Source organism: Spea bombifrons, chromosome 8 (assembly GCF_027358695.1).
Source record: "Spea bombifrons isolate aSpeBom1 chromosome 8, aSpeBom1.2.pri, whole genome shotgun sequence".
Lineage (NCBI taxonomy): Eukaryota > Metazoa > Chordata > Amphibia > Anura > Pelobatidae > Spea > Spea bombifrons.
Window position 1 is genome coordinate 24,498,697 of NC_071094.1, and position 15,789 is coordinate 24,514,485.

A 15,789-nucleotide genomic window follows, 5' to 3' on the forward strand; every position below is an offset into this window, starting at 1 on the left:
AGATAAAGGTCTATATTAAGGATAGATAACTTTCCAGATTGATAACAAAGAAAGAGACAATCTAGCTGGGCCAGTTGGTTGATATCTGCCATCGCCGCCTATGATTCAGTAGAGGCTCCATGCCTTTGTCTTTTGTATGTTATCACAATACATGCCTTCTTTTTTCTTTGATATTCTGATGCCTTTTTTATGCTGCATAGAATGTTCGTACTGATAATTAATAATGAATAATTACTGAAGTAGCAGTGGCAGCTGGGAGCCATCTGTTACACTTTCTAAATTCTCCACCATTTGTATTACCATTTCTGTGCTATCTTCCTGGAGAACATTTCTAGCGTTGGAACGGAATTTCTTTAACAGAGAATCCCGACTTAGAGGTTTCCTCCAGTGCCCATAGAATGTATCGCATTTTCCTATCAGCATGTCTCCATTTTTCAACAGTAAAGCCACCTCTCCATACATTTTATCAAAGTTGGCTACATTATCTTCTGGGTGTTCAACTATCACTTTACTTAGCATGTTCTGGAGATCATTGCGATAAATATGGTCATCATCAAAGGAGCTGACATTTACTTCTCCATCTAACAGTGCAGTGCAAGCATTGAACTGGAAAGAATGCCTGGCCTCATGTTCTGACTCAGGAAAGGGCCGGTTGATATACTTAGAAACTGGGACTCTGAGAAGAATTGATTGGATGGCAGAAGGATCAAATGACCCATATTGACTTATGAAATTATTTCTGACTGAAACTGAAGCATCTGCTATCCAGTGCATACCAAGATGAGCCGGAAATGACTTGAATGCAATATCTTGCTTTTCCAAGAGAAATTCATATTGCTCTCCTGGTGCAGCTAACAATTTAGGATGGTAATCACCATAAAACGCACTAAAACCTGAGCACCCAGGGACATCATCCAATATTAGGGGATTGGCCTCCATTCCCTTTGCAGCAAGAAGTGCTGCCTCAAGCCCTAATCTGGTGGCATTCCCAATGTGCAACGGTTTAGCAAGAGTAGCAGCATTTGCCATTGGGGCTCCAGCAAGAGAGGCTGCAATCGCCATAGCATGGGTGCATTGATCTTTATTCAGTGAAAGAAGTTTGGCTGATGCAGCAGCACTTCCCATGGTGCCAACAACGGAGGGTGGATGAAATCTGTAGGAACAAAACAAAGGAATGTTACATTAGGTGAAACTGTTGTTTAGGTTTACATATGCTCAATATATTTGTTTTTATTGTAGAGGCAGGTTGTTTAATATAGTTATGGACATGTGCAATCTAAAATTGCATTGGGGTGGTTAAATATGCATAGCAACATCATTGCTACCAAGATAAATAATTGGTGGGTATGTATATAAGACGAACTAAGTCTTGTATCCTATTTACTGTCTAGATTGTTCACACCAAAGTCTACAAATACTTGATAAAAAGTTCATAATTTATAGACACATCATGTGATTCAAATATGTCCTATTGATTTTACTTAAGCAGCACTATTGTGTGCTTGTGCAACACTCCATAAAAAGGAACATAAAGGATACCAGAATTCAAGAGTCATAAATTTATTCTGAATAACGAGTAATAATAATGTGAACGAGATTGCGATGCACTCACTTTTTAGGGATGTTTTTGGATTCATGTGAGAAACACATCAGTCGTCCTTGTACTTCGATTCCCACATTAAAAGCCATCAAAAGGTCCTCTCCACTGATTTTTTTGTCCTTTGAAAGCAGCTCAGACAAGGCCAGGAGTGAGGGTAGCACTGCACCTGATGGATGCGTAGCAGGATGCCAAGTATCATCAAAGTCCATCGAGTGAACCTTTATAGATATAAGAGGTCATGATTTTTAGCAACTGCTACATTGAGATAGTTTTGCCCATTACAAACCATATAAAAAAAAAACTTACTGCTACTCCATTGGTGTACGCAGCAAGTGTTGGGGACAGTTTTAATCCCTTTTGTCCATAAACCGAGCAAATAGCTGTATTTCCATGTCTTGAAACATGTAGGTCCTTAAAAAAAAAACACAAAATAATTATTAGGTGATACCACTGCTTGAGCCTGAATTTTCCGTTGCAGCTGGGTGATAGCAACTATCACTAAGTGTCATCATACCCTTATTTTCCCAGTGGTCAGAGAAACCAACCACACATGGGTGCTTCTCATGACCTGGGAACTTCTTGATGTCACATGTTCAGTGAATAAACAAATCCGTTTGTAGAGCTGGGTTATTGCATACTCATTCTCCTACCGTTAGAGGTTAGAGAATCATTGGTGGGACTTATCATATTATATGTTTACTACTGCCTTTTTATATTATATTTCATTTTGAGGACCATTGTAGTTACCATATTTAAAAATATTAAATATTTTTAAATATATTAAATATTTAAACTATTTAAAACATTCAGCATTTCAACACATTAGAAAATATAAGCAGTTATATTACTAATCTGTTGCAGTAGCATGCAGTTTTGAAACTGATTGAAGAAACTGCATGCTCTTAACAGAAGACATAAACCACCCATAATTTGAAGTAGAAAGTAGAAAGATATGGGAAACATATTATTCTGCTGTGATTTGAACCTTTCTAATTATAAGCTGTAAAATGTTGTCTTGCCAGTAGTGATTTTTTTACAATAAGCTATAGTAGACATTCATAATCAACATATCGCACACTGTTGTGTTACCTGACAATATTGCACAATGATGTTGAAGACATGTGTTTTAGTGCCCACAAGGCCAACACCAATGTTGTCCAGAATCATGCGTTTGCTTCTGTGCCGTACAACATCAGGCAGGTGTTCTGGGCGGATTTCACTGATAAATGATGCAAAACTGCTGGTCACAGTTTCTTCGAACTGAGGGCCAACAACCACTAGGGATGGCAACAAAAATGTAATTTTATATACACTTTAATAAATAATTATATGAATACATTTGCCAGTGCTCAGTAAAGTACAGTAAAGCATATCTTCTCTAATACACACACAATTCATTTTATCAGGACTTCCTTAGGTAATTACAAGTGGATCTTTCAATAAAATGGTTTTGGGGAAAAAAAAACAATTTCTTACTACTAATAACTAAATACATAAATTGTAAATTCCACAGAGATTTCTGTATTACCTTTTAAAGCAGACTTGTGAATCTGCCTTGTTGCTTGGTGAAACTTCCTAGCATTCTAAAAAAAATAAAATAAAATAAAAATTAATAATATATATTATTATATAAATATATATAAATGGTATTATATACTATAACTCTTAAAATGCTTCAAATTATATTTAATTTTTTTTCTGCCACACTTCTTTATGGTATACATATAAGGGGGTTTATATATATTATATCATACATTTCAAATGCTACTACCGTATTGTCCTTTGTTTGAAATACACCTTTTTACTTTAACTGCCTTTAAATATTTTAATTTTCATGTTATATGCCTTTACTACATGTTATATATATATATATATATATATATATATATATAGATCGCATTGTTTTTGTTATAACAATTGATCATAGACATTTTTATTTTCATTTAAAGTATCATTCTTACTGAAACAAATATATATACCTACCTAAATATATATACCTATTTTCAAGTAAACACACTAGAAAAACAATTTATATGATATTACATATAAAGTACAACAGAAAACTGGAAACTATTTCCCACAATAATTCAACATATAAAAACATTTGATTTAAAAAAAAAGGCAAAACAAATATACATTTTAAAAAAACTAAAATATTTTACCATGTTAACAGGTATAACTTACCTGGAAGGTTGAAGAAAACATCTTGTACAAAGTGTAAGGTTTAGGATGGGATGATTCTAAACGCTCAGAAGAATTGTATCTATGTTTGCCTTGTGTAAGTGGCTATTTATTTGGTTGGACAAACATGTGCCTTCTTACGCCTTTATTATGACAGAGGAAATAGGCTGTCTTACCTCAAATGTTTACACCCAGGAAATGCAATCTAAAATAATTAACTGGGAATTTTTGTAGGAAATAAAAAGAAACAATTCATTGTATGGTATCTCTATAAAACAGAAAGTGCCTATAGAATGTTACGGTGACTAATCTTTCCAGAACTGGCTTATTCACTCTTGGAGATACTGGTGCTGTCACTAGACACATCAAAATGCATATACTTGGATTTATTGATTAATTCAAAAGACAAGGCTCAGGATGGCTGTTCCATAGGGTCCTTTCAGTTCAAAATACCCCACTCCAGCTGAAATTCAAAATACCCCACTCCAGCTGAAATTCAAAATACCCCACTCCAGCTGAAATTCAAAATACCCCACTCCAGCTGAAATTCAAAATACCCCACTCCGGCTGAAATTCTTAAAAAGCATTAGGATTTTGATTTTGCATATAACTGATTGTATACATGCCAAATGTTTGGGTTTTTAAGTTTTATTTGGTGTTTAAAATTATTGTTTAGGATTGTTTAAAATATGTTTAATTTGTTTGTAAATTAGTGCATTTCCTGTCTGATTAAAGAAATGCATTTGAATCTTATTTTTATGGCTTGAATGTATTAAATGTATTACAGAGATGTCAATGAGTTGGCGGGGGGGTTGACAGAACCATTTAGTTGAGAAGCTAACTGCCTATCTTATAGAGCTGTCCCTGCCTGTGGTGCAGCTGGATCCCATGTCTTTGGGACCCCAATGATTTTGAGGCTGACACTACTGTCATTTTCTGCTAAGCTCTTTAATTGTTTATTACCAGGCATGTGTATCATGTATTTGCTCTACAATAACATACAATACAAGTATTTCTCTCTTCTCAGGGTCGATGGTAATCCCCCTAGTTAGACAAAGATTGTGTTTCACCAATTCGTTAAAGGAAGTGTGAATTTCACTACATGTGTTAATTTCACGTTCAGGATATTTTCTCTTTAATGAATACTTATATCCTACAGATGGCAGCACCTCCTATGCCATGTCCACAGAAAAAGCCTCAAGATGCTATTATGGCAACAGAAAATGTGAAGAAAGCAAGAGATCAGTGCACACCCCGCAAATACTATTGCTTAATAATCTTTTAATTCACTAGTAATAACCTCAACAACCAACCACTTCCTTCCAAGAAATGTATAATGTCAAAACTGTCATTTAACTCTTTAGGAACCAGAGTATTCATAGTAAGTATCCAGAATGTTTTTCTTTCACTAAGATGTCCATTACCCTTCCCCGCACCCAAATTTACCTGTTCTGTTCCCATAGCTTTAATTCTGGAATCATCTCTTTTATGGTAATCATTAAACTGCTTTGATACAATATGCCTTTCATAACTTTTTCTGATAATATATTTATGTTCCTACAGTCTTTTATTAAAACACCGACTTGCTTTTCCTTGGTGTTGGAGGCCACAGGGGCACTCCAACATATACACTACAAATTTGGAAGTACAGGAAATATATCTCTGGATAGTATATTTTTTGAGTAACTAAACATAAGAAATTAGTAGGTTTTTGGGGAGATATATCATAGTGTCCACAACATCCCTTTGTTATATTAAAAAAATCACCAGATTTATCCTTTTCTTTTTTTAAATGTATTGGTCATATCTGTGGGTGATAATATGTTTTTAAGATTTTGGTTTTTTCCTACAACTACACTACTTTTTTCAGTTAGCTGTCATTTAAAATTGGATCACCTTTAATAAAATACCAATATTTGTTTAAAATCTCCTTTAAATTATGTATCTGAATAAGCAGTAATAAAAATGACTTCATACGTATTATTGTTCTCTGCTTCACCTCCTATATCTTTATCATAAGCTACGTTTTATTTATCTTAAAGTTTTTCTTTCTATTTCCCTTATTGTTACCTTTCGTGTAATGTATTGTGTCTGTTTTCCTAATTTCTGACGCTATTGTATCAATGTTATCCTTTCTATATCTATTTTCTATTAATCTGTTACTTATTACTGCTGCCTGAAGATCAAACACCACTAGAGTAGGGAAATTCTTCCTCATTCTCATCATTTCTACCTTTGAAATACTTTTTAACCATTTGTGATCATGAGAACTTGTAGATTTCAGGTATGTATTTTTTTATCTACATCTTTAAATTAAGTGTATACATATATTGTAACAGGCACAGGTAAATTTATGGTTAAATATGCCAATTCTGACACAGAGGGAAACCCTGTTTTTAAAGAATCTCAAGACCAATTAATTTTTTTGGGCGGCTATGAGTTTGCGGAATATTTCTGAGCCATCATTTTTGAATGTGTCAATTAAGAAAAACACATTTTCCAGATGAAATTTCAAACCAAACATTTCTGGAAATGGACCTCCTCATAAGACTTGTTTTGGTAGGTTGTGGAGAAATACTTTGTTACATCTCTATAAAAAAGTTCTCATGTGATTGTAAAATAGTTTGTATTCATTTTTCACCCAGTTAAAGAAGAGGGACTTTAACAGGCACTGGAAAATGGACAGGCACTGGAAAATGTAATTATTTTTTCGCCCAGTTAAAGAAGAGGAACTCTAACAGGCACTGGAAAATGTATGGTTAAAGATCCAACATTGACAAACAATTTTTCCTTTACATAAGATGTATTTCAATATGTTTATATCATGGCATAAGATTAGAATAATTAGTAGTTGAGTCTGATGTAGCGATATGCAGGTCCAATCATAAAAAGGGCGACCAGGGTATAGCAACTAGCACATTGCATAACAATTTGTGCTTAGAGAAACTAAATGCGGTGAAGGTCCTGCTCAAACAAGTTTACAATCTATTAAGAGATTTATAATGCTGTATATGAACCTTTTAATGACACAGTTGTGAATTGTTAAAGGGAGTGCCACTTTAAACTCCTGTTGTATTCTAATGTGTAAGACCCATGAATAGTATATTCATGATAAACATAAAGATCCGATACAGATAAGGAATCTCAATACTATGCAGACTAAAAATGTAAATGAAAGCATTAAAATTTCGAAAATCGCTATTTATCAGAGATGTGTAATGAAATGACTTGGAAGATCTCAGGAATAAAGACAAGAGTTTCCAAATTTTCTTTGGAGAAAAGATACCTATATGACATTTTGATTACAACATACAAATATATTATTTTCATTCATAGCACTTTACAGAGAACATGGGGCACACCCTAAAGTTGAAGGAAAATAGGTTTTATGTTAAAGGGGAAGTATCATAGAAAAATAAGTATATTTCTTAAATGCAATGCTTTATATTGTAATGTAGTTTAGTCTCCTGGTATTATCTCATTTGGTTCTAATAAGCTGTAAGTTGTTTTTTTAGGCAGTCAAGTGATTCTTTATGAAGCCCAGTTTAATTATTTCCTCTAAAGGGTTTCATTAGTCAGAGTGTGGAGCTGGGTGATTAACACTGCACCATCCTTGTATTTATCATAAGGCAGTATTATATGGAGTAAGTGTGTATGTCTAATGGATAACACGACTAGAACACATACACATAACAAATACACAGCTGGAAATATTGTCTAATGCAAAATATGGAATCATTTTAAAGAAGAAAATGACAACTTATTTTTAAAAACTCGTCTTTAATGTGATAATTCAAATTTTGTTTGGTGGGTCTCCCTTTTAAGCGAATGCAATGTTTTTAACAGTTAAGAAGTACATCCAAATGAAGTGATTTTGGCTGATTAAGGTTAAAGGTTAAAAGGGGTCAATACATTTCTAGCAAAAACTGTTGATGATATATACTGTAAGTTATGATCTCTCATGTAATCATTTTGTATATTTTAAATTTCAAGAACAAATGGGGCACCTTGTTGAACCTCACTAATGGTTTAGGTTGCCTTTTAGACAAAGAAATGCTGGAAATTGCCAAACATTATAAACACTTGCCTTCTGTCCAGTGCTGAAACTCAACTAAAAAACAGTGGTGGTCCCTGAATCTGGTAACTGCTACTTAGTATTCTAAAGGCAGTAAAATGAATATTTTTTTATCTACCTTGTGAGCTAAAGATAAACATCATTCACTTCAAAGATGTTAAATATTGCTATATGATAGAACGCAAACATTTTAAATAAAGGAACATGAAGGAATGTCAAATATTTAAGACTTTAGAAGTATTTATATAAGCCTGGGGATGTGTTTTGACATTTTGTACATTGTCAAAAAGTGGAAGTATGTTTTGGCATCTATTCAGCTCCTCTAGGCTATCCACAATCCGCAATATAGTTCACAGCTTGTACACAGACGAAACGAAATGAGTGCATGAGTTCTGAACATCAGTGCTGAAGATGGCAATTGTGCAAGCTTCCAGGGCTATATCATTAAAATACTCTTTATCCACGAAAAATGAATATTTCAATCGGTGAGAACCTTCTCTTGTGTAGTAAAAGGAGGACCACCCAGGAGTGTCAATGCATTTCATTATTGCTTCGATAATTGGAGGCCAAGTTTATGGTCACTGGACTTAACACATCCTGATGCCTGCTATGGACAGTGAATGATTAAATATGACACATGTTCTCTTGATTTTTCTTTTAAAGGCTTTGATCAATGCGGCAAATAATATTAGAGAAAACTGGAGAGAGAGTAATAGAGCTTAGAAACCTCCCCACAAAAAAATACTGCCACTTCTTTTCACCAAAGTCAGATTTCTCACGTGGAACACATATAGGCATTCTAAAGGGGACATACCTTAAAAGGAAGGGCTGCAATATTTAGCGTATTAGTTGATTTACTTTGAACTAGCAAGGATTACCATTAAGACCTTTTGTAATATCTCTAATAGATTTGGGAATTCGAATTCGTACAAATTGTTAATTTACATAATTTCAGCAAATTCTGTGATTCAGAAAAAGACACAGAAACAAGGCCAAAGCCCCCACGAAGCGAAAGAGAACAAAGCAAAAAGCTCAGAATTTTCGATTGAAATTCACTGGCCGTTTCAATACACTCTCACTCACTCTCTCACGCTATCTAAATGTTTGCATAGCTTCTCTACCACTTTTGCTTCTGGCGACCACTTCCGCCTCTGATGACTACTTCCTCTTTTGCATCTTCTTGTTGTTTATCGTGTCTCTTTTATCTTTTATCTTCTATCTACACGGATATAACCTGGCACAAACTTCCGCCAAAATGGCAGCACTTCCAGTGATATGCTCTCGCCTGATCCTCCAATCGAGAGGGATTACGTCATTGTAAGCACCGCCATTTTGACGGAAGTTTACCTAAGGGCACCACCATTTTGGCGGAAGTTCACACCAGTTTCTATGCAAGATTTTGGTGGAAGTTCACCTTAGGGCAAAAGGCCGCCACTTTTGGCGTCTTCACAACCGATCCTTCAATCAGATGAGAGTGAATGTGCACACTAGGTAATGAATTTTGTTCCCGATTTATTTAGGCAGTTGGCTATATCTTTATTAGACTTTTGCATTGCAAGCAAAATCTACTCAGATACATCTTAAGTTTTGTTTTTGTGAAATTCAGAGGCCTTTTTGGATTTGGAAATTATATTTGGGAGGTGTTCCTAAACTAAACTAAACTATTGACTAGACTTCCAGTATGGTAGATGAGCAGCGACTTAGCATCAATCTTAACCTGTGTTAACTGTCACAATACATCTAAGTAAATATATATATATATATATATATATATATATATATATAAACAAAAGATATAGAATATAATGCACTCACTTGACTGGAAGCACTTGTAATATGTAATATGTAATTAAATATGTAATATTTAATTTAATATATATATATATATATATATATATATATATATATATATATAAGATAAATAAAGTGCAGAGCTCCGTTTGTAATCAAAACAGCCCTTACCCATCGAGGCATGGACTCCACTAGACCTCTGAAGTTGTGCTGTTTTATCTGACACCAAGACGTTAGCAGCAGATCCTTTAAGTCCTGTAAGTTGCGAGGTGGGGCCTCCATAGATGCATCCTGGTGCCATGTGTTCAGAACCAGCATTAACTTTTTCAGCAATTTTAACTATAGTAGCTCGTCTGTTGGATTTGACCACATGGGTCAGCCCGGTTCACCGCTTTTCCTTCCTTGAACTGCTTTTGATAGGTACTGACCACTGCAGACTGGGAACACCCCACAAGAGCTGCAGTTTTGGCACTAGCCATCAATTTGGCCCTTGTCAAAGTCGCTCAGAACCTTAAGCTTGGCGATTTTTCCTGCTTCTAACACATCAATTATAAGAACCACAATAAATACATTTTCTGATTGATATCAAAATGTCAACAGTCACACTCATATTTATGCTCTTAAGTAGTGGAACTATTTTGTTGATGTCCTTAAAAGGGTTTTTTGGCAAATAAGGAGCAACAAAGGAGCCCCTTGAATTTCTAAAAAATTCAAGAATTACTACAAATTATTGTCTTAAATGGAAATCTGGTCCTGGGCAGACCCATAAAGTCTGTTCAAATAGTATTTTTCTCACTGGTTGGTTTATTGTGTTCCTCATATGTTTTTTTTTTTTTTTTTAAAGGTCAATTAAAGGTTAATTGAGTCATAATATTTTATTGCACACTGAGGCTCTGGCAATGAGGTCATAGTATATTCATGTTAGTAGATAATGACCAAAATATGTCTTATCTGTAAATTCATAATACTGTGGACCTTCTAATTTTGTCTGTTGTAAAACCTCCAGGGGTTTCAACAAGGAAGTAATTCTGTTATGTTCTTAAGACATTCAAGACACAAAGAGTAAAAAGACCTCCTACACAAAAGGTAAATAAACTTGACAATAGCCTTTCATTCATTTTTTGTCATAAACTGTCTGATAAAAGATAAAACAAAACCAGTGGTTCTATTGTTATATGTAAAGAATAAGGAAACCATTTAGATGATCAATACTTATGCCATTTTAGTGAGGAAGGAAATACAGAAAATAAGTTTCACCTTACTTAAATGTGCAGTACCAAATGAAAATGTATTTGTCAAAGTTGCATTAAAATGCCCACACAATCAGTTGATTTTGTCATAAATTGTACTCATTTATATAAACAATATAAACCAGGAATAGTATAGTAATTTATATATACCTCACATGGGCATGGGCATACCTGGGAACTCTCCGGGTTTGACCCGGAGATTGCCGGGTGAGCGCTGCTCCTCCGGTTCTCCGGGTCAAGACCCGAATCCTCCGGTTCGCAGGAGCAGGGTCTTGACATGCCCTGCTCCCCGCCTATTTTTCCCTTAAAATGAGGGTGTTTCCCGCTGCCGTCAGTGGGAATGCCCCCAACATCAGCGGGAACGCCCCCGATGCCGGTGGGAACCTAATGTAGGTGGGCATTCTCAGGCCTGCTTCCAGCTCTTTCCACTTAACTCTGGCACCTCCTTCCGCATGTATAAAAAAGTCTCCTGTTTGGATACCAAAAATGTGTGGAGGGTGGTTTGATTTATTAGTATTATTATAATTATTATCTTTTATTTATATAGTGCCAACAATTTACACAGCGCTTCTTACAATACATATATTCAAGGCATATGACAGGACTAGAATTGACAGACTAAGAGAGAGTCCTGCTCACAAGCTCACAATCTTGAGGGAATGGGGTGAGGACAAACATAAGGAACATAGAAAGGTGAGAGGTAGTATAGGGGTTGTATCAGTGATAGGGAAGTTCTAGCAAATAAGATGGTATCCTTCTCTGAAGGAGTGGGTTTTGAGATCTATATAGACTCTCACTTGTATAAAAACATAAAAGAAATAAAATATCACAGACCACTTTCAGATTTGTATTTATGAAAATCTGAAAATCAAATCTACTCAAGGTGAACATTACTCATACCTGCCTGCCTTGAAATTTGTGAGCTTGTCCAACTAACTGGCCCAACATTAAGGGAGTGCAAGGTCTGTTTCTGCAGACTTCTGCTTGAGCTTTCACTGTTGCTGTGGGCTGGTGCTTGATGTTGATTGCTATGATATGATGTCATATTCCAGCTCTCAGCGGGGGAGCATGGGAGCACAGCATTGGAGCACGAACCAGAGATCTGCAGAAACAGACCTTGTGCTTTTACCAGGGAAGAAGATGAAAACGTATATGTCTCCCTTTTTGGGCAATTTGTTCTTCTGTGTGTGCTTTGGCAGCTCTTATAACTTGCTTTGCCTCTTTCTGTCTAATCTTATAGATCTGTCTATCTTTCTCACTTTGTTTTTTTGTACTTGTTGTATTAATGCTATCATTTTAGTTTTTTGCTAATCTGGCAACCTGCGGAGTACCTTCTTTATTTTTTTTGTCTGTTGCCTTCAATGATTCTACTTAAATGGGGTAAAGGGCATGCAGATAAAAATGAAAGAAATGTGTAGAAGAGGGCTGAGGAGGAAATGAAAGAGGTGGGTAGAAGAGGACAGGGTGAGAAATGAAAGACGTGGGAAGAGGGGGAAGAAGGAGAAACGAAAGAGATGGGGAGAAGAGGGGCATAAAGAATAAAGAAAGAGACGGGGAAAGGGTTGGTGCAGAGAGAGAAATGAAAGAGATGAGGAAAAGGGAGGGTGCAGAGAGAGAAATGAAAGAGATGGTGAGTAGGGAGGGTGCAGCAAGATAAAGAAAAGAGCTGGAAAGAAGGAGGCAGGGCTAGAAATGAATGAGATGGGGACAAAGGGGGCAGAGAGAGAAACAAAAGAAGTGGGGAGAAGGAGGCAGAGGAAGGAATGAAAGAGATAGGGGGAAAGGAAACACCGGCAGGAGAGCAGTGTATATGCGTTTAAAGGCAGTGTATATGTATGTGTATATACGTGTGCAAAGGCAGTGTGTATGTGTGTGGGGGGGACAGGTGTGGCTAAGGGCAGTGTATGTGTGTATCGGCATACGTGTGTGTATTGGTAGTGTATATATATACTAACTGTCCACTTTATTAGGTACACCTGGCTAGTATCGGGTTGGACCCCATTTTGCCTTCAAAACTGCCTTCATTCTTTGTAGCATATTTTCTACAAGGTGCTGGAAACATTCCTCAGAGATATTGGTCCATATAAACATGATGGCATCACGCAGTTGCTGCAGATTTGTCAGCTGCACATCCATGATGCCATTCTCCCATTCCACCACATCCCAAAGGTGCTCTGGTGGATTTAGATCTGGTAATTGTGGAGGCCATTGGAGTACAGTTAACTCGTTGTCATGTTAAAAAAACTTATTTGAGATGATGTGACCTTTGTGACATAGATCCATGCTTTCATGCTGTTTAAGCCAAAGTCTGACCCTGCCATCTGAATGTAGCAGCTGGAATCGAGATTCATCAGACCAGGCAATGTTCTTCCAGTCTTCCATTGTCCAATTTTGGTGAGCCTGGGCGAATGTTAGCCTAATTTTCTTGTTCTTAGCTGACACGATTGGTCTTCTGCTGCTGTAGCCCATCTGCTTCATGGTTTGATGTGTTGTGCATTCAGAGATGGTATTCTGCATACCTTGGTTGTAATGAGTGGTTATTTGAGTTACTGTTGCTTTTCTGTCATCTTGAACCAGTCTGTCCAGTCTACCATTCACCTTCGTCCACGCAACAGCCGCTCACTGGATATTTTTTTGGACCATTCTCTGTAAACCCTAGAGATGGTTGTGCATGCAAATCCCAGTATATCAGCAGTTTCTGAAATACTCAGACCAGCCCATCTGACACCAACACCCATGCCCAGAGCCGGCCTTAGGCGTTGTGGCGCCCTGTGCGGACTACTCCTCTGGTGCCCCCCCTCACTACCCCCCCTCTCTGCCCCTTCAAACTACCCGCCCTCTCTGCCCCTTTAAACTACCCCCCCTCAAACTACCCCTCCCCTCTACCCCTTCAAACTACCCCTCCCCTCTGCCCCTTCAAACTACCCCCCCCTCTGCCCCTTCAAACTACCCCCCCCCTCTGCCCCTTCAAACTACCCCCCCTCTGCCCCTTCAAACTACCCCCCCTCTGCCCCTTCAAACTACCCCCCCTCTCTGCCCCTTCAAACTACCCCCCCCCTCTGCCCCTTCAAACTACCCCCCCCTCTGCCCCTTCAAACTACCCCCCCCTCTGCCCCTTCAAACTACCCCCCCCTCTGCCCCTTCAAACTACCCCCCCCCCACTTACCTTGTTGCCGGAGTCCTGCGGTAAGAGCGGGAGGCATCCGTCTTCTCGCTCTGCCGGCATTTCATGTTGAGCGCCGGTATAGTCCGACGCTCAACATGAGATGCTGGCACCGCGACGGAGTCACGGAGAGTAAGGGGCGCCGAGCGGTTGCCGAGAACTTCACGAGCAACCGCTCGGCGCCCCTGACCGGGACTTAGATTAAAGCATCGTGTTTTTTTTTAAAACTTTATTTAACATCAATGATGTTAAATAAAGTTTAAAAAAAAAACAAAAAAAAAAACGATGCTTTAATCTAAATCCCGGTCAGGCGCCCCTGCAACCATGGCGCCCTGTGCGGTCGCACAGGTCGCACACCCCTAAGGCCGGCCCTGCCCATGCCACATTCAAAGTCACTTAAATCCCCTTTCTTCCCCATTTTGATGCTAGGTTTGAAGCATTGAGTTGCTGCCATGTGATTGGCTAACAAGCAATTTACATAATAAAGTGGCCAATGAGTGTATGTATGGGCAGACATGTGTAAGGGCAGTGTATATATGAGTGTAAAGGCAGTGTATATGTGTGTGAGGGGAAGCCATGTCTAAGAGCAGTGTATATGTGTATATGGGCAAGCGTGTGTAAGGGTAGTGTATATATTTGTGTATAGGCAGGTGTCTAAAGGCGCAATATGTGTGTATATGGGCAGTGTTTAAGCACAGTGTATTTCTGTGTGTGTGTAATGACAGGTGTGTGTGTGTGTGTGTGCATGGGCAGTGTATGTGTGTGCATGGACAGTAGACAAAGGTAAGAGGTGGGGAGAAGGGGGCAGAGGGAGAAAGAGGGGGCTAAGTGAGAAAGGAAAGAGATTATTGAGAAAGGTGGAGTAGATGCTAGTGAGAAAAGTGAGAGCTAAAGAGAAATGGGGAGAAAATGCGTAAAAGGAGAGATAAGATAGATAGGGATATAGGGATAAACTGTATAATAGATACAAAAATGTTAAAATATGTGTATGCTTGCTCATTAGATAAAATACTGCTTTACCATTGCACTAATGTGTATTTTTTCCTTAAAAACAATGTTTTCTTTAAAATAGCACCAAACTTTAAGGGTGCAGCCTATATTCGGGCACGGCCTATATTCTTGCCAATACGGTATATTATGCAAAAACTAGAACAGTTTATAAAAAGAGGAAAGCAGCACAATACTTTTGGAAACATTTACTTTTGAAAATGGAAAACCAATTTACAAGTGATAACCAAGTTGGTGGGAGTTTCCCTTTAACGAGCCATGTTACAAAGTAGCTAAACCTGGTTAATTGCCTTGTCATCCTGAACTGCTCAATGCTGAGCTACAAAACAAAGAAAAATGCTTAATGATCCGAGGGAAACTCCCCTTTGCCAAAAGCAATGACCAGGACAGGGAAAACACGAACCATTTCCCTGTTCATCATAACCTCTTATATTATCTGCATTATATTGCTTGATACGGTCAAATGGTTTGTTGATTTGTAGGTGTAGTCATAATGTATTCAAAACTATATTGATAGTACGAATCAACAGACTTCTCCCACACCTATGCAATGCCACAGGTTGACAACATTCTTCTGCATAGGTCACAAACATGTCTATATTAATAATGTTCATAAGCAGGCTTTTATTCCCTGTAGTGATTAAAACACATTGTCATATGTGTTTAATATAACTATCTGAAGCTTGATTTAATGATCCATCTAAACCTTAATTGATGTCAG

The 15,789-nt window shown here is 37.5% G+C and overlaps 1 protein-coding gene across 1 annotated transcript; it reads right to left on the reverse strand.

Moving 5' to 3' along the window:
- Window positions 1-211: 211 nt before the first annotated feature.
- Window positions 212-3,866, reverse strand: LOC128502605 (cis-aconitate decarboxylase-like). The gene is made up of 6 exons (XM_053472449.1): window positions 3,785-3,866; window positions 3,129-3,183; window positions 2,690-2,877; window positions 1,907-2,011; window positions 1,613-1,818; window positions 212-1,153 (listed from the first exon to the last, which is right to left on the reverse strand). Exons 1-6 carry the CDS (start codon window positions 3,803-3,805, stop codon window positions 232-234), a joined length of 1,497 nt encoding a protein of 498 aa, XP_053328424.1. The 5' UTR covers window positions 3,806-3,866; the 3' UTR covers window positions 212-231.
- Between the last annotated feature and the right edge of the window lie 11,923 nt (window positions 3,867-15,789).